The 24,713-nt window shown below is 42.3% G+C and overlaps 2 protein-coding genes across 7 annotated transcripts in view; one reads left to right on the plus strand and one right to left on the minus strand.

Moving 5' to 3' along the window:
- Positions 1 to 16,828, plus strand: part of LOC109890433 (signal transducer and activator of transcription 1-alpha/beta) — a 59,313-nt gene extending 42,485 nt beyond the window's left edge. For all 3 annotated transcript variants that reach the window (XM_031824486.1, XM_031824483.1, XM_031824485.1), the window contains one exon: positions 14,823 to 16,828. In XM_031824486.1, coding sequence (XP_031680346.1) covers positions 14,823 to 14,855 — 33 coding nt within the window. In that variant the 3' untranslated portion in view covers positions 14,856 to 16,828. The remainder of the gene's footprint in view (positions 1 to 14,822) is intronic.
- On the minus strand, positions 1,174 to 22,784 carry LOC109890651 (glutaminase kidney isoform, mitochondrial-like). Of its 4 annotated transcripts, XM_031824489.1 has the most exons (18): positions 17,851 to 17,941; positions 17,265 to 17,383; positions 15,012 to 15,141; positions 14,807 to 14,886; positions 14,307 to 14,470; positions 12,849 to 12,907; positions 11,574 to 11,614; positions 10,310 to 10,359; positions 9,384 to 9,416; positions 9,210 to 9,268; positions 8,645 to 8,711; positions 8,480 to 8,530; positions 6,208 to 6,384; positions 5,793 to 5,924; positions 5,590 to 5,682; positions 5,332 to 5,393; positions 4,959 to 5,099; positions 2,102 to 3,251 (listed from the first exon to the last, which is right to left on the minus strand). In XM_031824489.1, exons 8-18 carry the CDS (start codon positions 10,316 to 10,318, stop codon positions 3,095 to 3,097), a joined length of 981 nt encoding a protein of 326 aa, XP_031680349.1. In that variant the 5' UTR covers positions 10,319 to 10,359; positions 11,574 to 11,614; positions 12,849 to 12,907; positions 14,307 to 14,470; positions 14,807 to 14,886; positions 15,012 to 15,141; positions 17,265 to 17,383; positions 17,851 to 17,941; the 3' UTR covers positions 2,102 to 3,094. The 4 variants fall into 4 exon arrangements, with proteins under 4 accessions (XP_020338208.1, XP_031680349.1, XP_031680348.1 ...); XM_020482619.2 differs by lacking the exons at positions 10,310 to 10,359; positions 11,574 to 11,614 and adding an exon at positions 22,320 to 22,784 and having other exon boundaries at positions 1,174 to 3,251; positions 17,851 to 17,947; XM_031824488.1 differs by lacking the exons at positions 10,310 to 10,359; positions 11,574 to 11,614 and adding an exon at positions 22,320 to 22,771.
- Between the last annotated feature and the right edge of the window lie 1,929 nt (positions 22,785 to 24,713).

A 24,713-nucleotide genomic window follows, 5' to 3' on the forward strand; every position in this document is an offset into this window, starting at 1 on the left:
ACATAAAGCAAAATCTACAATGGAATGGTTCAAAAATAAACATATCCAGGTGTTAGAATGTCAAAGTCCAGACCTGAATCCAATTGAGAATCTGTGGAAAGAACTGAAAACTGCTGTTCACAAATGCTCTCCATCCAACATCACTGAGCTCGAGCTGTTTTGCAAGGAGGAATGGGAAAATGTCAGTCTCTCGATGTGCAAAACTGATAGACATACCCCAAGCGACTTACAGCTGTAATCGCAGCAAAAGGTGGCGCTACAAAGTATTAACTTAAGGGGGCTGAATAATTTTGCACGCCCAATTTTTCAGTTTTTGATTTGTTAAAAAAGTTTGAAATATCCAATAAATGTCGTTCCACTTCATGATTGTGTCCCACTTGTTGTTGATTCTTCACAAAAATACAGTTTTATATCTTTATGTTTGAAGCCTGAAATGTGGCAAAAGGTAGCAAAGTTCAAGGGGGCCGAATACTTTCGCAAGGCACTGTATGTTTTATACTGAAGCAAAATTGCATATTTTACACTTACTATATTTCCCCTTTACTCTCCTTCCATTTCCAATTTCAGTTTTGTCACATTTCAGATTATTTTATTGTACAGAGCAAGTGTTGTGGAAATTCACCACTAAGGCCTCAAACTCAATGTAAGTAAATAAATCTTTATCGGTTAACTGGAGAGGTTCAAACTCAATCCAAGCTTGATGAAAACTCTGAAAAGGGTGTTCCCTTTCAGTCATTATATACTGCTACACAAACAAGTCATATAAACATGATTTTCATTACTCATTATTAACACTGGTTCCTGCATGTGACTGACGAGGCTTCTTCTCTCAGAGCTGGGAACTTAACTGAGATACTCCTTTTGGTTCCCAGAGCAATGTTCTGGGCGTACTGTCAATTGGTCTGAGGTCACAGTCATCTGCAAGAACCAAGATAGCCTTGAATTGTACATTTCTTCTCACTCTCTCTGCAGACAGTACAATTTTCTCACAAGTTTTAAATATCTGAAATGATAAACTGGTGCTGTAAATAATCATGTACTCACTGCACTGGAAGCAATTCATACTTTGGTGTCAATTTGGTGATCATTTGAAAATTCATGGAATTAATTCATGAAGATACCCAAGTCTTCACATGCCTAAATTCAAGAATATAGTGGGAGTAAAGGGAGATATCCATATTTAAAGTTCTTTATTTATTGTTTGATCATTGAAATAAATATATCTCCATTGCCTGCAACACACAGCTAAAGCAGATATACTTGAATGAAAACAAACCGATGACATCAGTATACACCTGTGGTACATTCAAAATAATTAGTTAATGTTGAAGTTGACCTGCACCTACACAGGGGAACAATAAACACTCATACGTACGAGGCTTCTTGTGCAACAGGGACTGGGGAGACAAAGGTCAAGTCAAATCCAATGAAAGCAACACTGAACACTTGAGATGAGTTATTCAATATAAATATATATTCATCAAATCACAAGTAAGTTGCCTTAGGTACTTTTAGAACAATGGTGTAGGGCTTGAGATTTTGATGGCAATTTCCTCTGTCATTACCAGATTTGTAGTCGCTGTCCCTCCAATAGTCAACAAACAAATATACACACAGTTCTCACCAAAACAACCTGACTTTTCAAGTATACGCTTATACGTTTATTTGACACTTTTACTCTGTTAAACAATCACTATGCGTATCTGCATAAAAAGTGAACCATTAGTTATGTGTAGAATCTGCTTACATACAGGCCCATAAGGATAACTATTTTATCTCTACCCAAGAGGCATTTGGGTGAGCATGGCAAGATTTAAAGTCCACCGTTGTGGAGTTGTTCCAAACTAAAAACATTCATTAAAGTGTAATGCACTGTCTATAACTGAAGATAAAATCCATGTAAAACCAAATATCTGACAAGACATAATAGCAACACCATTGACACTGCTGTATCCATGAAGTAATAAATCAGTGTCATGTTTTGCCCTAAAATTGGACTTAGCATAGGTGGGAACCTGTCTGTAAAGAACAAATGGCTGCTGGTTTAATTGTATTGTATTGCTCCTGAGGCGGCTCACATGTGTTCTTTTTTTTAAAGTCGCCGACTAGACTTTTATCAGGTGGAGCAAACATACAGAAAAGCTTTGGCTGACACTTAAACAAATAACCCCCTTTCTACTCAAAATTAAAATAAGATTATAGAACAATCAAAATGATTTTGTTTTTGTTATTTTGGAGAAAAAGGTGCAAAAATGTCTAGCTATCAAATAGCAAACCAACAAAACTAAACACACTCCACATAATGCCATACTTTCAATTCATATGAAGCTACTAGGCCTAAATCAAAAGACCAGAGGTCTTAAACCATAGATAGCCTGTGGTCCCAGATCTGTCTGGCCTGTATAGCCAGTGCCATATACAGTCCAAACAACTTTGCAACCAGGCTACCTAGATCTGTGAACGTGTGGAATAGTTTAACGCATTCTGCCTCATAGTCCAACTTAAGCCTAATGCACAGTGTGTGGACCAATTTCCTTCAAAAGCTGTGCCAGTGAGAATCACTTCAGATTAAATAGTATTTACACTGAATCCATCTACCTCTGATATATTACTTTCAGGGATAAACACACGTTACATAAATGTACACGTTATCTTATGGATACGTTCAGGTTTTACACAATGTTGTACATAAAGAGAAATGTTTTGCACTTAAATGTAGAAAATACATTACACATAGTGCTGACACACTGAGGGAGAGTTGTGCAGTGAGCAGTATGACATAAAAAAGCGAAGCGAAAGGAAACATCAACCCAAAAAACATCCGGGAAAAAGTCAAAAGGTCAATATTTTTTAAACACATTGTCTTTTTTTTTTAAATACTAGAAATACAATACTTTTATACAAAATCAACAATACAGTATACGTGACCTACCACTGACGTGACAAAGAGACCACACACGGATAGTTAATGGGGACATAGAAATAGAATGACTGGAAAGGACCAAGCTGCTCAGATCACATATATAATTTCAATGGGAATGTCCGTTCTAGTTACTCTTATATATATATCCATAGAAATAAAATATTAGTTGGCTCATAGTAGGCCATCAATGTTCTTCTCTGATATCTCCTTCTCTTTGTCCTCAGTGGCACCCCCTGGTGGACTGTACTTGTTGTTGTAGTCCTGGAGCATGGTCACAACGTCGTGGTGTCCAAAGTGCACTGCCTCTTCCATCGGTGTGTTACCCCACCTTGATGGAACGGACAAGACATTGTAAACACTGCTCTTAAATGGACACGTTTTACATTAGCTACGTATCCATCCAATTGGCGACAGATTTTCACTTGAATATTCTCAAATCTGCATAAATAAAATGTGTGCACTTTCCCACCAGAAATGTGTTTCCATGCTTGTTGCAGATAAAAGGCTGTGCATGATGACATAAAAATAACTTTTGCTGTTACATGTACCGAATAAAAAAAACAAGATCAGTTTGTCACATGCGCTGAATACTACAGGTGTAGACTTTACAGTGAAGTGCTTACTTACAAACCCTTAAACAATGCAGTTTAAAGAAAAATACTAAAAAATAAATAAAAGTAACAAATAATTAAAGAGCAGCAGTAAAATAACAATAGTGAGTCTATATACAGGGGGTCCCGGTACAGAGTCAATGTGCAGGGGTACCGGTGTCGAGGTAATATATAAATGTACAGTCGAAGTCGGAAGTTTACATACACCTTAGCCAAATACATTTAAACTCCATTTTTCACAATTACTGACATTTAATCCTAGTAAAAATTCCCTGTTATGTCAGAATAACAGTAGAGAGAATTATTTTTTTCAGCTTTTATTTCTTTCATCACATTCCCAGTGGGTCAGAAGTTGACACACTCAATTCGTTTTTGGTAGCATTGCCTTTAAACTGTTTAACTTGGGTCAAGTGTTTAGGGTAGCCTTCCACAAGCTTCCCACAATAAGTTGTAACTGAGTCTTTGCACTTTTCGCACCAAAGTTCATTCATCTCTGGGAGACAGAACGCATCTCCTTCCTGAGCGGTATGACGGCTGTGTGGTCCCATGGTGTTTATACTTGCGTACTATTGTTTGTACAGATGAACGTGGTACCTTCAGGCGTTTGGAAATTGCTCCCAAGGATGAACCAGACTTGTGGAGGTCTACAATGTTTATACATCCACAGGTACACCTCCAATTTACTCAAATTATGTCAATTAGTCTATCAAAAGCTTCTAAAGCCATGACATCATTGTCTGGAATTTTCCAAGCTGTTTAAAGGCACAGTCAAATGGCAGCAGCTATATAAGTCAAATAATCTGTCTGTAAACAATTATTGGTAAAATTACTTGTCATGCACAAAGTAGATGTCCTAACCAACTTGCCAAAACTAGTTTCTTAACAAGTAATTTGTGGAGTGGTTGAAAAACGAGTTTTAATGACTCCAACCTAAGAGTAAGTAAACTTCTGACTTCAACTGTAGGTCATGCTCATCACCATGCACTTTTACCACCCTGTGAAGTTCATCAGAACTTATTTCACCTGTAGCCTAAACCTGCATGCTTTCCCAAGTTGTGGTGGGAGGACCACACAACATATCATTGTGTGACTCCAAGTTTACTTTGATATGATGGTTATTATATCAATATTTACGCATAATAGGCGTTTCCATCACCATTACTTACTTAATGCATTTTACAGACAAATATCCAATCACGCCCAGCGAATTAGGTTTGTAGACATTTGGAAAGTTTACTGACAAATTTGCTGTTGTTTTTCATTCGGCCTGTCGTGACATTTCTTATCCAACATGTACTTTACTCTCAAAGTGGGATGGAAAACTGGTTACAGACACTGGTTGAACATATGTCTCCTTGTCCATTGGATCTTGGCTACATTGACAGACACTGGGTGGTCTCGGAGGCCATTGAATCTAAGCTCACCTGTCTTTGGGAACAGGGTTGACCCTGCATGCCTCCAACAGGAACTTGACCACCTCCACATGCCCTTCTGCTGCAGCCACATGGAGGGCTGTCCTGGAGTCATAGTCCCTCTGCTCCATGTCCATGGAAGACAGAGCAAACCTGGACACATTCCCCAGAAGGACAGTGATGAGTACTGTACAGCAGCCAAAATAGCACACACACCACGTCTAGTCCCCATGTAGACACACAGGAAACCTTACAAGGTCTCTGTCTGACACAGCGACAGACTTGGAATTTACTCTCCAAAGATGTTAACATGACATATTTCCTTTTCATGGCTTATTTTCAAAGCCTTGTTGGCCAACATGGAGATAATGCAGTGCTTGTGTACCTCCTCAGTGCAGACACATCTCCAGTGTACGCAGCAAACAGAAGATTGATGACCGACTTCACCTGAAAGACAACAGAGAGGCAGTTTGCATGTCAACCCCTTTAGCACTATCTTCCAGTGGATGGCACTGTTGCTTTAAAAAACACAGCCTTTTCATGGGAACATGTCGACTACATGTACATGAAGGCACCTTTGGTGAACGTAGGGAAGTAGAAAAAGAGAGAAGGAGAGAGAGGCTCCCAGTTAAACTCGACTAACCCTCTGGTCTCCGCCCTCCCTGCGAGGATCCAGCTTCTTGACAAAGTGCTTCAGGTTGTCGTAGTTGTGGAAGTTGCAAAGGGACACCAGATCCTGGAACCAGAGCAAATCCCTGTCAGGCTTTCTGCTGGTTTTCTAATCATCAAATCAATCAGATCAGTGACAGAGAGACAACAGAGTGTGAACCTATCAGTTTCTCGTACCGTGCAGAACTGGATTCCTCGTACACTGTTACCCAGCTTGTCCAGTGGAGGGGACCAGCACATGATACCCATGACGTTGGGCACCACCAGCAGGATGCCCCCTGCCACGCCCGACTTAGCTGGAAGTCCAACCTGCCAGACAGCATAGAGGAAGAGATTAACAGGGAGCGCAGACAACGGTGTCAAAACAGATCAGCGTAAATGAACAGCAGTGGGTGGACAAACATCACGGAGTGGAAGATCTACTGCAGTGTAATGTGTAATGTTTAAATGGAGGTAGATTGGAGACACGGTGGGAACAACGGCAAAGAGCAGCAGGCCAAACAAACCGTAGGAAACTATGCTAAACTGGGGTACATGATCCCTGTCAAATCAACAAATACAAGTCTTGTGGGAAGGAACTTGGGAGACTCACGTGGAAAGCGAACTGTCCCGAGAAGTCGTACATGCCGCAGGAGTGCATGAGGCTCAGGGTGTTCCGTACCGCCTCTGGGCCCAGCACGCGCTCGCCTGTGATTGGACAGAAGCCGCCATTGGCCAGGGTGGCCGCCATGACGCTAGCGCTTTCACAGGTCACCTCGATGGAGCACAGCTAGAGAAGAATAGAAAACTTGTAATATACCATAGGGAATAACAGCTAACAGAGAGAGAAACACAAACAGGATGTTTCTCCACTAAGCCCATTGAAATGATACAGCTTCAAACTTGAACCATGTTCAGAAAAAAATGCTCACTCGATGTCTATGTATTTGGATGACTCACCACTATACATGTCAACTACTAAAGCGAGTGAAATCACTGCAACACTTAAGAGCTGCAGTTAGTTTCAGAATGGGTGGCAAGGAATGTTAGTCCTAAATATTTCAAACTAAAAGCATTGTATTTGGGGCAAATCATTCACTAAACCTCAACTAAATCTTGTAATGAATAATGTGGAAATTGAGCAGGTTGAGGTGACTAAAATGCTTGGAGTAACCCTGGATTGTAATTCTGTCATGGTCCAAACATGTTGATACAACAGCAGCTAAATTGGGAGAAGTCTGTCCATAATAAAGCTCTGCCTTCTTAACAACACTACCAACAAGGCAGGTCCTAGTTCTGTTGCACCTAGACTACTGTTCAGTCGTGTGGTCAGGTGCCACGTGGGATTTAAGAAAATTACAACTGGCTCAGAACAGGGAGGCACGGCTGGCCTTTTAAATGTGCACAGAGAGCTAACAACAATAATACGCCTGTAAATCTCTCATGGCTCAAAGTGGTGGAGAGATTAACTTCATCATTACTGGTTTTTGTAAGAAGTGCTGACAAGATGAAGGCACCGAACTGTCTGTTTAAACGACTAGCACACAGCTCGGACACCCATGCATACCCCACAAGACACGCCACCAGAGGTCTCTTCACAGTCCAAGTCTAGAACACACTATGGGAGGCGCACAGTACTACATGGAACCCTTTTCCACATCAGGTAACTGATAAAAGCAGTAGAATCAGAAAAAACATTTTAAAAAACACCTTATGGAACAGCAGGGACTGTGAAGAGAATGATATGGGCAGCGACCATGTAACGCTTTTATAACATACAGAAGAAGTGCACTGGTTAAAAGGGGCAAAGTATTGACACATTTTTTTTAAATTGAGAGACTAGCTTAAAGTTTTCTTTACTGACCAGAATTTTCACTTGTCTGACCGCTTGCATGATGAGTTTCTCACAGGACTGGCCTACCTGGGTGATGGTTTTTCTCGCCTGAATGATCTGAATCTAGGATTACAGGGACTCCGCAACTATATTCAATGTGCGGGACAAAATTGAGGCTATGATTCAGAAGTTGGAGCTATTCTCTGTCTATTCTCTGTGTGTGCAAATGAACTCAAGCTTACGGACAATGTCAAATGTGATATAGCGAAGCACCGGAGTGAGTTGGGTGCGCAATTACGCAGGTACTTTCCCGAAACGGATGATCCTGCCACCAGTCCACATACCGATATTTGAACAAGAGAGCCTCATTGAAATTGCAAGAAGCGGTTCTGTGAAAATGGAATTTAAATCAGGAGCCACTGCCAGATTTCTGGATGGGGCTGCGCTCAGAGGATCCTGCCTTGGCAAATCATGCTGTTAAGACACTGATGCCCTTTGCAACCACGTACCTATGCGAGAGTGGATTCTCAACCCTCACTAGCATGACAACAAAATACAGGCACAGACTGTGTGTGGAAAAGGGTTGAAGACTGATACTCTATCCAATAGAACCCAACATTGTAGAGTTATGTGCATCCGTACAAGCACACCTTCCTCATTAACCTGTTGTGAGTTATTCTCAATTTTCGATGAGCAAATAAGGTTTTATATGTAAGATGGTTAAATAAAGAGCAAAATGATTGATCATTATTATATTATTACTTGTGCCCAGGTCCTATAAGAGCTCTTTGTCACAACCCGGCACGTGGGAAGTGACAAACTCACACTCATTCTTATGTTTAATAAATGTATCGTATAGTGTGTGTGTGGCAGGCTTACAAAGATGGCAAAAAAACAACATTTGAGAGTGCGCTGACCATGGTCCTAGAGGGGGTATGCAGCTGGAGGTTGAATGTTTGAAGGGGTACGGGACTATAAAAAGTTTGGGAACCACTGCCTTAATGTGTTTGGACCCCAGGAGGAGTAGCTGCTGCCAAATACAAATACTCACCTGGAAGTAGAGGTCTAAAATGGAGGTCATGTCTGTCCCCTCTGGAAAGCACTAGAAAGAAACAGTGGTTTGATTTGACAGTCAGACAATGCCTTGTAAATGCCTAATTAAAAATGTCTACATGATTGATGTAAAATGTGTGTGCTTGTTTCAGCCGTCACCGACCTTCTTCTCCTTAAGGTAGTAGCCGATAGCAAAGTTACGATCTCCAGACTCCCTCTCTGACTGGAATCTGGGTGCAGAGAGCAGGAACATTCAGGAGTCTTGTTTCAACTAAGTAAAATTACAATTTGGTTCCAATTCTACTACCAAAACCAGTAAAGCTTTTAGTGTTGTTTGACATCGCCGCAGGAAGTGGGTTAGGGTTGCAAAAAATAACGGCTATATCGGTCTGCTAATACAGGACTAGTGAAGGCCCAGTGCAATTTTGTGAACTGTATAAAAAAAAAATCCAGATTTTTTTTTAGGGGTTGCTGCAGCACCCTCAGCACCCCTGCTTCCCGCGGCTATGGTTTTTGATGTTGTTGAGATCAAGATTGATCTCTATGGTTGTTGTTGTTTTTGTGGTGTTATTCTAAAGCAGAATAAAGTACTGACTTGAAAGTGATTATCATACTAGAAATGCTAGTGATGAAAACAACATGGATGAATACTAAGGCACCTGGCCAATGGTGGTGAGCCAAGGTGCTGAACCAAACCACAACCCCAGTTCTTCCCCTTGAGAACTCACGTGGCATTGCTGAAACCCACATACTCGTTTCCTGCCAGCTTATTCATGAAGTTCATGACCTGCAATACAAAGTCCAAAAGGTCACAAAGTACACCCATCATTACAAAGATGATCATCCCAAACAGTCAGCGCAGCGTAGGGCTAAACATAAAAGAACTGGATAACGTTACTTACATAATCAAATTTCTCAGCATTGCTTGCCCCTTGCTAAAAGAGAAACAGAAGATCACATCAGTATGAATGACTACATACTGTATATCAAATTAGATATACAGGAAATTGTTTATTGCCTAGCTAGTGGGAATACCTTATGACAAATTCAAATGATTCCTAGATCAAATGACCAATATCATTACAAAATCTATCAATAATCATTAAAAAAAATAAAAAAAATATGTGCCCTAAAGAAATAAGTTTAGTCCAAATATGACAAATATTTAGGATTACTGGGCAACTAGCTAGTTGGAGATGAAATTAATCACTAATTAAAGAGTTAAGGGTTTTCAAATGAGAAAAACAATGTGTAGGCCATTCTACCAGACTGTTATGGGGATAAAACGCACCACAGGTAAATGCAATTCCTTATATCTGCAATACTGCATAGACAGGTATATGTGAACTTAATATGTAGTAGTGTAAGTAGCCTTTGTACTGTAGGGGTCTGAGTGTCTGTTGGAAGTTAGTGATGTGATGCTAGTGTGTGGCTAATCCTGTGTGTTGTAGAAAGGTTATGGATCTATATGTGCAGATTAATTAGTGATGTCCTCACTTAATATTGTAGAACACACTGACTTCTGGGATGTGTAGTGTGAGCTGAGGAGGTACTACAGAAACGAAACGTTACATTTAACTCTAATAATACAAATAGGGCAAATAAACCAGTTAAATACATTCAAAAAATAAAACACAAATAATCAATCATCTAAAAACAATGTTTGTACTATCAGGATTTTGAAAAACATTTTTTTGCCTTTCTGTTTATTTTATTGGTAAACCGTTTGTAAAATCCAGGTGACAAATAGCAACTACTAAAACTGTAGCATATTATAACAAATCCAGATGTTGTTCAATAGGGAGAATAATTTAAGTAAAAAAATTACCAACGTCATTGACCTGTGGCAGTGGTCATAATTTCCCACAGATCTTAATGCTGTAAAATATGCAACAACAAATAAACCACAAACGAGGCTTCAAAAATACATTACAATTTTCCCATAGTTTAGTCCCAGATTTACCATACAGGAACCACATTTTGAGAGACAGATCTGGTCTATATTACTAGAATATAGACCAGACCATATTAGAATATAGGGACATCCAATCAGTGGATTGATTATTGAGCCCACCATTAGCAACCTTTACAGTGATTGGTTTAAGGTTATAATGAAGATTTAAGCAGAAAGATACCACATCATTACCCTGTCAAGTCAAATGACTGCCATCCAAATAACCAAATTACTAATAGGCTACAGATGTAGGATCTTAATTTATCACTCATTGCAGGAAAAATGCAAACTTGTAGTGTATTAAAAGTTTATAATGTCCACTTTAAAATGTCAAGACTTGATTTGCCCTAACGAAAAATATATCAACCCCTACAAAAAATGTCAATTATAATTCACATTTCCTATTGCTGCAGGATTATTTCCCTGCTGTAGCAAACTGGCTCAAATTACATTCCTACATCTGTATATCACTAGGTGTAATCTTTTGTGTACTGTACTATGTACCATAGTGTACAGTATGATACAAGTACCAAAAACATACGTTTGTTAACATTAATTACTATAGAGTCGTTATTCCTTATAGGTGTTACTCCTATAAACTCTTAAGACAGGATAATCATACGGCACCTTTCCATCAGAGTTCAACCCCAAATCAAACCAGACAGGAAAACGCAAGGCTTCATTCGGTAACTTGGCTTGGTTGTGGTTGAGATTGATGAGTAGCCAGGCCTCATCTATCTGGGTCCGTATGCCATGTTACGTTGAAATATGGATATAAGTGCTAGTCTTGTTTTGAAGGTGATAATGTACTGCCTACACTGTCTTCATCTAAGACAGACCGTTATAGATATGGGCTTTGGCTACATACAGTAAGCGAAAAAGGTATCTGCAGTAGGTTGCAGCCACTAATTATTGGAGATGAAACCTCATTTCTGCAGAGAATGAAGTATTATGTCTCTGAAGACATTGAAGGTGAAAGAGAAGTCATTTGGAGAGAGTTTGTGTCATTAGTTTATGGTATGTGATTGTTGAGAGTTTAGTATGAAACAAGCGGCAGTTCCTCGCGTTGATATGATCAATGGGCTGGTGGTGGGTTATGTAGTAACAACACTACAGAAGACTTATGCACACAACATACATGTATGTGTCCCCTCTTGGTTCTAGTCTTCAGCGAGGCACCTACAACGCATGGGAGGCGAATGTGTTTTACCCTACAATATCTCATAATAAACACACAGAGAATTCATCACAGTTTCAGCAGCAGAGGGTGCACTGCTCCCATACAGTAAGCTATTAATTTTTTGGTTTCGTGGTATCCAATTGGTAGTTACAGTATTGTCTCATCACTGCAACTCCCTTATGGACTCGGGAGAGGCGAAGGTCGAGAGCCGTGATTCCTCCGAAACACAACCCAACCAAGCCGCACTGCTTCTTGACACAATGCCCACTTAACCCGGAAGCCAGCCGCACAAATGTGTCAGAGGAAACACCGTGCACCTGGTGACCATGTCAGCATGCACTGCGCCCGCCACAGGAATCGCTAGTGCATGATGGGACAAGGACATCCCTGCCGGCCAAATCCTTCCCTAATGCAGACGATGCCGGGCCAATTGTGCGCCGCCCCGTGGGTCTCCCGGTCGCGGCCGGCTGCGACAGAGCCTGGACTCGAACCCAGAATCTCTAGTGGCACAGCTAGCACTGCGATGCAGTGCCTTAGACCACTGCACAACTCGGGATGCCCAGTAAGCTATTTCTAACAGCACTTCCTGACTAATAGCCAATAGCAAAGATATTCTACTCCTCTCAGCCAATAGCCAGCCAGGTTGGCTTTGCCTCTACCTGGTCAAAGACATAAGATTTAAGCAGGTGACGGATGCACAGAAACACACCCACATATTGATCTTTCATTCATATACCAAAGCAGTTTTACCCATGATTAAATGTATGGCTTTATCTATATGGCTGGGCTGGTTAGACCAATCTGAGGCCCGTTGCCTGACACGCTAGCGCTGTCTCACACAAACTCAGCCTTGTGTGTACTGCATGGGCTATGTGCATAACTGAGAGGCAGGCGGATCACTGATGCTTTCGCCAAACAAATCCCCTTTCAGCGGGATGATCTATAGTCTTAATCTCTCCATATACAATACAGTGCAAGCTGGTAATCTGGCTAAAGCAATGAAGTCCTCCCTGTCATTTAATTTATTTCAAATGTAATTCAATACAACTTTGTCACTCAGAAGGTAACGAGGTACGTATAGAATTGACCTAGTGTTTTATGTAGCCTACTATTGGTACAACTACTCACCGTACTGAACAAAAGGTTTGACGTTTCTTTTTTAAACAAATGTCCCCCCCAAAAAAATAAAAATCATACATTATTATTATTATCTGAAATTCAAATGTTATTTACCTTTAGGAGGGACGTGCACACGATAGCACCGGCGTTAACCATAGGGTTATGTGGTTTATCTGTGGAAATCAGTGTATGTTACATTATAACATGCCTGCAAATGCAGAGGACAGAGTACACGTTCATACACAGCAAGGTCACAGTTTCTGCACAATCACCACACAACACATTCAATGTTAGAAGCAAATATGCCCAAAGATCATGTAACTTTGAACTTGAAGTGAGGAAATGAGCAGAACAACAAATCAGATGGATAATGAATGAATGCTGATGGGACCACGGCTGCCTTTTGTATTCTAGAGACCATACTAGTGACATTGAGGAACACAGCCATGAACTCACAGCTCAGTACTGGCTGTACTGTAGGTCTGTTGTGTTACGCCACTTCCCCTTCCCTTCCCCTAAACCCCTTTAATCTTCTTATGCAATCACACACAAAAGGGAGAGAAAAAAAAAACATTCCTACCACTGCTAGCAGGTTGCCTAAACTGATTGGATAACATGGCCACCAACCAAAACCGACCTGGGATTTACTGAAACCCTGTACTAAACCCGAGTCACAATCTACAGAGCTCAGACAGCATCCTTTACCAAACCAACACAGCATTCGGAGCAATGAGTTACATTGCCTTGATTTGATTGGAAACTCGGCTCGATTTGAGAGGGCTTGACAAACTGCTGCTCTCCATACAGCTCCTGTACTCGCTTCATACATGAAGCTGACATCAACAGAAGGCGACGCATTGACACTGTTCACTGCCAGCACAGTTGTTATTGCATTTGTTTCGTTGATGAGGCGGAGGAGAGGATCCTCCAGCGTCACGGTAAAAATAATAATCACATTGCATACGATGTCCGAGGGAATAAAACAGTGTCCGTTGTTGTAATATAGCAAACGGACGTGGACGTTTCACAGAGTACGGATTCCAGCTTTAAAACCTAGGATCTTATCAAAGACATGATACATGAGGTTGGTGTTCTTCTCCAGGTCTACGTAGACTATTGCAGATTTGAGTAGAGCGTATGGACATTGAGAGCCGATGTAGTGATTCTATCCGGCTGCACCAACACCTCTCATTAAGATTACATAACACTACCATGGCAACAGACTGCACCACAGGCCGGATCACCTTGCATTGAATCACATGACAACCCACCCAGAGGGACTACTTACACTCTATTCATCAACCCGGACAACTGCCTTGTCCAATGTCTTTTCACAGGGTATGCTATAGGTTTGAAGTAAAATAGGACCACCTCAGCAACACTGCATTGTGACGAACACCTCTGTTGTCAGCTCTGCGTGTGAAATGAACAGCCACACAGCGAGCCGTGGAGCTCCAGACAGACTGGTGCTGCCTGCGACCATAGAATTACAGAATCTCATTCTGAAGCTCTGTCGGTTGTATGACACCCGGCAACTCTAGTATTTTATATCTCTATACGTGCGACTCTCACCTTCCTCGTTGAGGAATAGTTTGTTGAAGCGCAGGCCGCTGGGCTCTTTGCCAATGAAACGGTGCACATACTCTGTCCCGTGGTCGTGCACGGCAATGGCGTACTTCAGCGGCTTTACACACGACTGCAGGCAGAACGGGACTTTGGTGTCACCCGCTGTGTGTCTAAAGAAGGGATAGAGAGAGAGAAGGGGATGGGGAGAGAGAGAGAGAGAGAGAGAGAGGAAGGGATGGAGAGAGGGGATGAGTGGGGGGAGAGAACCAGGAGCTAAAGGCAATAAGCAAAGGCAAATTTGAACAATATGAATGAATTTCTCATTATGTGGGGTAACTAATTAGCTACTTTACCGTGTGTGACTTTGTCATTGGTATGGACAGTGTCACAATGCTGCTGTGAGCAGTTTGACAGGAACACTATACGTCAGAACAGTTAACTGTAGAAATAGAAATGTGGGCTGCTACGTGTTTACTGCATGTTAAACATGACTATAGCTGCTGTACCTTTGTCCATCCACAGTGCATATGGACACGGCCCAGAGGTCCGGGCTGAACCTGGCCAGCTGGGGAATGTAGTCAGCCACCTACGCAACAAAACAAAAACAGAAGGCAACATATCAACACTTCCCATTCCCCATGGGCATTTAATCAGGAAATGATCATCACCACCATGTCGTCTCACTGACCCTGGGGCCTCTCCCTCACCCACCTGTCCCCCTCCCAGGTTTTTGGCATTCTCATAGAGCGCGTCGATTTCTGAGGCGAAGGACACAAAGTCGGGGATAACAAACTTCTTCCTGAAGGCCTGGGTGAGCAGCACGATGTTGCTCTGGACACACCTGGGAGAGAAAAGGTGACAGTGGTCTTTATCTTAGGTACCAGAGTCACCTTATGACTAGTGTAACACATGGAGTCCTGTGTGCTTCAGTTGGTAGAGCATGGCACTTGCAATGCCAGGGTCAAGGGTTCAATACCCGCTAGGGCCACCCATAAGAAACTCTATGCATGCAAGTCGCTTTGGATCAAAGCGTCTGCTAAATGGAATATATATTACTACATTGTTATTGTACACATGATACAGGGAATAGATAACTGTGAGGAATTAGCTCATAGATTTGTATAAGATGTTATATGACATCAGATATCTATTTACCCTGTCCTCTCCCTGCTACTGTATGACATTAGATATCTATTTACCCTGTCCTCTCCCTGCTACTGTATGACATTAGATATCTATTTACCCTGTCCTCTCCCTGCTACTGTATGACATTATATCTATTTACCCTGTCCTCTCCCTGCTACTGTATGACATTAGATATCTATTTACCCTGTCCTCTCCCTGCTACTGTATGACATTAGATATCTATTTACCCTGTCCTCTCCCTGCTACTGTATGACATTAGATATCTATTTACCCTGTCCTCTCCCTGCTACTGTATGACATTAGATATCTATTTACCCTGTCCTCTCCCTGCTACTGTATGACATTAGATATCTATTTACCCTGTCCTCTCCCTGCTACTGTATGACATTAGATATCTATTTACCCTGTCCTCTCCCTGCTACTGTATGACATTAGATATATATTTACCCTGTCCTCTCCCTGCTACTGTATGACATTAGATATCTATTTACCCTGTCCTCTCCCTGCTACTGTATGACATTAGATATCTATTTACCCTGTCCTCTCCCTGCTACTGTATGACATTAGATATCTATTTACCCTGTCCTCTCCCTGCTACTGTATGACATTAGATATCTATTTACCCTGTCCTCTCCCTGCTACTGTATGACATTAGATATCTATTTACCCTGTCCTCTCCCTGCTACTGTATGACATTAAATATCTATTTACCCTGTCCTCTCCCTGCTACTGTATGAAATCAGATATCTATTTACCCTGTCCTCTCCCTGCTACTGTATGAAATCAGATATCTATTTACCCTGTCCTCTCCCTGCTACTGTATGACATTATATCTATTTACCCTGTCCTCTCCCTGCTACTGTATGAAATCAGATATCTATTTACCCTGTCCTCTCCCTGCTACTGTATGACATTAGATATCTATTTACCCTGTCCTCTACCTGCTACTGTATGCACCCACTGGTGTGTTTACTGTATAGGCTTCTCTTGCCTATAAATAGTTGCCTCCCAGATGGCTTCCAGTCAAAGCTAGTGCAGCTCCTCCTAGCATGTTTGTGTAGCTTCTAGTGTGTTGTCTTATGATCTGTATCCTGCAGGGTGGCTTGCCTACAGAGTGCTTTCTCAAGCGGTCACTGGGCTATGTGTGCTATGTCACATGATATGTCCTAGGGTTGTAAACAGGAACACTCTTTTTGAAGCAAATATCAGCTGATCTGGAAAGGACAGTTCTTGTGATCATAGAGATGAGTCTCTTGACAAAAATCGCCATTGGCTATTTTTTGTAAAAAAAGGATATGTTCAAATGAATGGGATTGATATGACCTTGACAATCTGAAAGGACTTGACTATAACGTGCTTCCTTATAAAAGCCTGAAATATTATGAATAATTAATGACTTGAAATGCATTGAGCAAATACTTCTAAGGAATCTGAATAATTTATGGCCTACATGAACTGTGTTCAAATACAGGAGGCACAAAAATGACTAAATGATGACCGGTGCTTGATATATCAAATGACCTCTAAAGACTTCTATTCTAGGTCTAATGTCTAGAGTGTTGTGGAACTAGAAGCAACTTGTTATAGAACCCAGCTCTAGTGTCTTACTTCTTGAAGTAGTCTTGATAAACAGTACTTCTAGCGTCTGTTCTACATCCCAGTTCTAGACTGGTCTTACTTCTTGAAGTAGTCTTGATAAACATTACTTCTAGCGTCTGTTCTACATCCCAGTTCTAGACAGGTCTTACTTCTTGAAGTAGTCTTGATAAACATTACTTCTAGCGTCTGTTCTACATCCCAGTTCTAGACGGGTCTTACTTCTTGAAGAGGTGTCGGTCCAGGTTTCCGTCTGACGTGGTCTTCATGATGACTTTCAGGTTCTCCATACATTCCTTCAGCCGGGGGTCTCCTGTCCGAAGCCCTGTGGCTTTCAGCGCCTGCAGAAAGCATGGCTCTTGTCAGGGGGCTGACGGGTATCATGTTTATTACATGTTTACAACACGTTTATTCTGTTTGTCATGCTTATAACAAGGTTATAAATTGGCAATTGCCTGGAATAGTACACTATATTTCTAAAGGGATCCAATGTAAATGTCAAGACTAATAAGGCCTATTGAATAAACTGCTCTTCCATGCCAGATAGAGGGAGATCAACATTTCACCATAGAAATAGAATGAATTCTAATCTAACAAGAATCTAATTCTATAAATGTCACCCCAAGCAAGGGGCCACACATGAGTGAGCTATTGCTTCCTGGTACAGCCAGCGTAGTAACAAGCCTTATATTCAGATATACAGTATAAGACTGTGGCAGTAATCATGACACAGCAGGCACCATTGCTATACTACCATCCAGCTGGCTCAACCATGTGGCTGCCTGGTTGGCTCTTGCCTGACACTCACTGTGGTGAATTTGTGAGCCGGGATTTTTTCAGCGCCCCCGGCAATGGTGTAGAAGAGCAAATCCTCCAGACTGGGCAGGATGCCTGCCTTCCTTCTCCTGGGGTGGGGGACACACACACACACACACACACACACACAGTCAGGAAAGGCCAGGGTTCTCTGAAGGCAATGGGGAACTGCAGCAGGGGGCCGGGATTAACTAGCTATAATGCTGTAGAGGAGAGGTGGTGAGTATTTCACGTTACGGCCCTGGCTTTAAGGAAAGGGTTTGAACACTGCTTCCAAAACACCAGTCAGATAGTTCAAGGAGAGTTTGGAGAATTTTTCTAGACAATATCTTGTTGGCATGGCTCTTCAAATCAGAAATAAGGTCCACTTTGTTGGTTTTATGTCAATTTAAATACACGCATATCAGTTACAAATTATAGTGTCAAGTTTTAGCTAATGCCCGGGGGCTTGAAGTGAGTCATTAGCCTATTTACAGACTGGTATTATGCATAGCAGCTCCAAATCCGTTCCACTCACTCTGGGAGAGGAGAGTTAGTACAGTATGTTAGAGGTAGATAGATAGGTGGAATACTGTAGTTAGGCCTAAACAAGGAGTATGTATTACATCATGATTCACCATACACCAAATAGGATCTCTGAGGGAGGAGGGTGGAAGCTCAGGCTAAGTCAGTCCCGCAATGCATCATGGGACAGACAGGCAATAGAGCTATAGTAACCCAGCTCCGTAGCCTGCCCTAGCGATGAAGACATCACAACATTTGAAAACTGATAGAGGGTCAAATCCCCTCATCAGCTACCCAGGAATGACTCAGACTCCGGACACTGCACTATATCTTTCAGTTTGTTGTTGTTTAATAGGATCTCTTCCAGTTTGGAGATTGTTTAAGCCGCATTCGTTTGTTTTGAGTCCTATTCTTGAATGATTATGATCCTTTATCATTTCCATGTCAAATGTTTTGATAAGGCCTATTTGATTGTGATCATTGGCCCATTTCTGGAGTCATTTCTGGATTGCTGATGCCTGCCGGGGAGAAACGCGAGAACAAACGGTCGGTGGGACGGCTGGGGAAGTCAAGCGCAGTCGCTTGTAGAGGCTGAGCACATTTCGAGGTAGAGAATTGAAGAGAGAGCACTCAGCAGCAGCAAGGCTTAGCCTGGAAAAACTACAGTACATCTACATGAGAACAAATACTGTATATAAATTGAGACATATACTTACACACCAAGGCAAAGCAAGCGGATCAAACGAAAAAAAGGAGAGAAAATATGCAGAGTAAGTGAGTGGCATTAGAACATAGTGCATCATCATCATCATCAAGCAGATAGGCTTACTGATAAGACACACAGATTCATGGATTAACAAACACATTCAATATTTAGGACGCATCCAAAACTGCACAACACCAGTGAAAAACATGGCACGGCAGAACCTGAAGAAAAATCATTATTCCCTTCCAGCAAAGCACACTGTAAAACAAAACAGCACCCTCTCTGCTTCATGTCTCCAAGCCCTTGCCCCAGGATAATAGGAAGTCCACCCAGACAGGCTATTAGCAGGTGTGAAGCATCTGGATTGGTGCTGATGATGCTCCGTTAATTAACTCTCACCCAGCCTTAGCTGGCCTTCCTCCCTCCCCTCTCTTCCCCTTCCACTGCCTCGACCTCCCTGCAGCTTTCTGAGGTCAACTGTGTGCAGCATGTAGAGTGTGTGCCTCATCAGAAGGCCTGCACGGATCCCGCCACATAGCCTAGCCCTCAGCCTCCAACAGCACACTGCCTGCCCCACTTTCGGGTCTGTCCTGCAAAGAGAGAGCTTGGTATCCCTGGCCATAGTTTCTGGAGATCAGAGGCTACGACTTGGTGTCACTGATCCTCATTACTACTTGGGAAGTCTGCCAAGCCCAGCCCTACAGTTAGTGTGTTACATCTCCTGTGCTATTTATACACTGGAGTTCAAGGCAGCGTGACTACTTGAACTGTGACCAAATGAAATGAACATTCTGTGCAAAAGAGAATTCTTGAATTAATGTGTGACAGTAATAACATGGTCATAGACCCTAAATGCTTGCAACTTCAAGGCAGCGCGCTGATGAATACGTTTGCGCCCGACACAAACATTAACCGACTTGGAGTCATTTTGGCTACCATTTTTATTCGACCCAATTCATCACAGCCTGGTTTCACTACCTCCAAGATGTCACTGGTGAATTGGTCCGAAGTGCATTGATCATCGTCTGTTGACAGGATGGAACCACAAAAATCAATCTGAGTCAGGGCTGAGTCTGAAGGACTCAATCTCCATTCACTCACAATATGCTGCAGCTGCACACGCTAACACAATGCAACCCAGGGCAAAACCAGAAAAGAAAAAACCTTTAAATGACCAGACTGTGCATTGATAATTCTGCTATAGGCCTACCTAGGCTACCTTCCAGCAGAGGACCCATTTGGACTGACTAGGCCTAATGTTTGTGTATCTGTGATTGAACCTACCCTGACGGAGGATGTTGTTGTTGTCAATAATGTACCATAGCTGGTTTGACAACAGCTAAAGCAAATTGACTATGGATAAAACAAGAAGGGTGCCTGTTAAGCTATGGGCAATGAGGCATATCATTACCAGTAGATGCATTTGTTTTCTGTGAAAAAGCAAACTGACTGGATGTGACAGAGAGAGCGAGCCTATTCCTGGCGGCATTAATAGCCTATGTCGACTCTACACCTGTCTGCAGTAAAATGCATGAGTGAACTCAGCAGTTCCTGGCCCCATTATCGTGTGACTATTTTGTTTTTCTCATAAGAGCGACTCCATTCACAGCACACAGTTGACTGAGTAGGATAGGATACCTGTAACTGTCTGTAGGAGAATGAATCAAAATGAGCCATCAAATGTTATGTATGATTAGAAACTGGGTCTAGAGAGAACTCTCTTATCTTGTTCCTGTCTGGGGCTACTGTATTACTGTTCGCTGTACCAGCTCTCCCAGAGGTGACTATGACATGATGCTCAAATTCAAGCCACCAACAGGGGCAATAGTAGCAATGCCCACGTGTGACAGCTGCACAAGGGGATGGGCAGGATTTGGCAACAGGGAATTGTTATGTTTTTTGCAGTGAGAAATTATGCAATAAACTGGCATTACCCCAGTCAGACTAGTTGGTATGGCCTAATGATTTCACATCTAAATTGGGTGTAAGATCCCTCCATTCCTAAGATCCCACCAAGTATATTAAAGCTAGGCCTAAATGCTAGGAAACGGATCCATTGTCAAAGAGATAGGTTACAGTGTATTATCCTGATGACCATGTAAAGCCACATCCATTATAATTCCAAAATGGTAGCCCCCTAGATGACATCCATCCCCATTCCCAAATCCCCACTGACTCACACTAGATCCAAAATGCCATTCTACTCATTCTGATGCAGCAAGCACCACTCTGCCCAGTCTGCAGTGCCAGATCTGTGACTGTCTCCATGGTAATAGACTTCCAGGATTCTAAAGTGTCTTGACTCCTGCAAGATTGGCTGAGAGGAGATTTGATCAAATTATTTGCTCATAATGGACATTCAATAGCCTACCCTTTACCAAGGTCTTTTTAAATCGCAAAGTGGTCCCTGCCACCATGGACAGCACTAATATTGAACAGTTGCCTTTGGCAGAGGAGGGAGGTAAATAAATAGCCTACCTTATCAGCTGGCCTAACACGACGAGAACAAATACTCACTATCTGATAAGACAATCATGATATGCCAACTCAAGCGGAGACTTCCAATGTAGAAGTCTGTGTCCAGGACATACAAGTTGCTGAAACACCCAACAAATTGTTATTATCATGCCATTATCACCATGCTATATAGCCTGCAAGAAACTATAGAATGAGAGAGGCTGTTCAGTATTCAAGTAGAATGACACTCATAACAGAGAGAACAGATGGAGAGCGCATAAAAACACTGCTTGATGACCGACCTCTAGGTGTCATTGATGAAAAAAATGAAAATCCCTTTCTGATATAGGCTAAGGCCTGAAGGAGCGTACCTGGCTTTACAATTATTCCTGACAGAGATTAACTGTTCCGTAGTCATGTTATTATAGGCTATTACTGTTATAATATTATAACAGTGCTGTTTCATAGACATTGTCATTTCATAACATCCCAAATGCATAACCTTCTAAATGAAATGACTAAATGAACATAGATCTAGGCCTATAAAAGGAGCAGGTGTGCTGGACTGATGTAATATGGGTCTCTGACTCTTCCGAACTGAAACTGTCAGAACACACAGGTCAGGTTAACAACATCTCTAGACAAATGAGGACTGCATAATTTATTGAGGTTCATTAGAAATCAATCTAGCTTGCTAGACTCGGTCCATGTGATTATTCTGGGATAATCCCCCCCCACCGGTAAATATAATTTAATAGCTTTATCAGCTGTACCGGCTAGATAACGGTACTCACTTCTCGGCAGCTGCCTCCTTGGTGGCGGTTTCATTGCTGGTGGAGGTGTCCTTTTTGGTGTCCGTTGGCGGTGGCACCGAACCGTCGTCGCTCTTGGTGGAGAGGTTCCGAGTTCCGTGGGCGTTGGTAGTGTATGGCGTAGCTCTCCATCCAACCGCATGCTGGAGACACTTTACTTTGGTCACGGATCTGACATCTGTACAGGCGATGCTAAAGCAATACGCGACTGATGGTGATGTCTTTCTGGCGATACCTGTCAAAGGGCGCTTCAGGTTAGATTGAAACAACTCCTTGAGCAGTACCGAAGACCGAAAATGTAACATGTCAATCCTATCAAGCTAAATCGTGGCGCTGTTTATAACTCAGCTAGCTAGATATAGAATAAATATGAAGTAATATATTCCAAATGCGTTGGGTGTCGGTCGTGAAGAATGGTTCAGTCAGTGAGTCACGACTCTCAAATGTGTTCTAGTGGACAAAAACCTCTTATTCTCACGCCCAACTCGACTCCTATTGGCTCCTGTTAGCGCGTAAATCATCCTCCGATTGGCTGGTCTTGTTGGCTGTCATTCATGCTAATTTACAGTGCATCATGGCGTCAAATATACCGGGTGAATGTGACAAAAGATGATGAATATACTGACAAGATACATGTCCCTCCGCCGCCCTAACAATGGGAGTCGTTGTCCACAAATCGGCATGGCGGGCTGCCTCGCTCCCGCCTATCCTTTCTTTGGTAAAACGCCACCTGCTGGATGGAGACAGATTTTCCGGCGAGTTGGGCCCCCTCTTCCTCTATGATGCGACTGATATTAGTGCTGAGCAAATTGTGCTTTTTGATGTCGCTTTGGTTTTGATTCGATCAAAAAATATTCACGGTTTTCGATTTTAAAACTTTTTTTTTTTTTTTACATTAAATGCATTATAAAATAATGACATTGCAATGATTAGAGCTTTTAAATTGAAATTCAAAAGTAAAAAAATGAAACTGTGAAAACATTGAAAATATTCCATTGTCTCTGTTAGGTCCACATATAAAAATAGGAAATTACTTTGAAGATTCTCTGAAGCAGGATGTTCAAGGGAAAATGCAAAGTTTCAAAACACTTATAGAAACTAACCATCATCTAGTCATAACCTATCTCGAGGAGGAACAAAAACAGAGAGCAGAGTTGTCAGTGAAGGAAGTTTGTGTTTATCTGAAAGATGTTGTGGAGGACATGAAGAAGTCTCTCACATGGGAACTACGATTTTTGATTGAACAGTCACAAAAGGAGACCTCTAATGAGATGGAAAAAGCACAGAAGGCCACAGACCTTCAACTGGAGGAGCTGGACCAAGAGTTAATGCAGTGCTTCCCCTTCTGGACAAATCCACTGCACCTCCCTCAGGGTTTATCTATGCCACTGGCTCTGCCATTGAGGGAATAGGAACAGGTAGCACCACAAAAACCCATCTGAAGATACTGTTAAACAACAGGACTCCTGTTTCCCCAAGACCCCTTGCCACTGTCATGCCTCCTATGGAGAGCTCCCTCCCTATCAAACTACCTTTCCCCCACGTTTGGCAACCCAGGAGATGTTGATTGGCTGTTTTTCCTATCTAAGAGTAATGATTTCCTTTCTCTGGCCCATTATTGACTTGGGAGGTTCTTGCCACCCTCCGCAGTGTTCTCCATGGGACAGTAAGTGACTGGTGGGAGATCTCCCAGGTTGACATGTTCACAGGCTGAGTTTAAAAAAAGATTCCTCTCAGCCTTCCTCTCAGAGGACTATGAGGATGAACTGGCGGAAAGGGTCCGTAACAGAGTACAGGGTGAAGCAGAGCCAATATGGCACTTTGTCTTCTCCTATCGTGTTCTATGTAGGAGATGGAAGGCTGACATTACTGAGCATGAGATGGTCAAACTCATTCTTAAAAACATGGTCCCTGCCTTGCCAGTCAACTTCGGGAACGTGTTCAGAATCTGGATGATCTGGTGTGTCTTTGGACTCCGTTTGAGAAGGACTGGAAGCACCACCTCCAAACCCTGTTCCCTCATCCCGGTAATCCCAACAACTCTCCTAGGGCTAAACTGTCTCAGCCGTTTGTGCCCAAGAACCAAGACAAAAGTCCAGTGATGTGCTGGAGGTGTAAAGTCCAACATCCTCCAGGTTTTTGCCTCATCTATGGCCAGCGTCAGTATTTCTTTTAAAAAGGTCAGAAAGGACAGAAGACCGACAGTCTAGAAAGGCGTGCTGGCTGCATACAATTGGGTCGGCTGGAGCCCGGCTTCAGACATCTCAACTAGCTGTCTTATTCCTATTCCGCAACAACTGTTGGTTCCTCTGACTGTTAGGAACTGGAGAGGGAAGGCCATAATCGACACAGTAGCAACTTACATCTTGATGCAAA

Source organism: Oncorhynchus kisutch, linkage group LG5 (assembly GCF_002021735.2).
Source record: "Oncorhynchus kisutch isolate 150728-3 linkage group LG5, Okis_V2, whole genome shotgun sequence".
NCBI classification, from domain to species: Eukaryota; Metazoa; Chordata; class Actinopteri; order Salmoniformes; family Salmonidae; genus Oncorhynchus; species Oncorhynchus kisutch.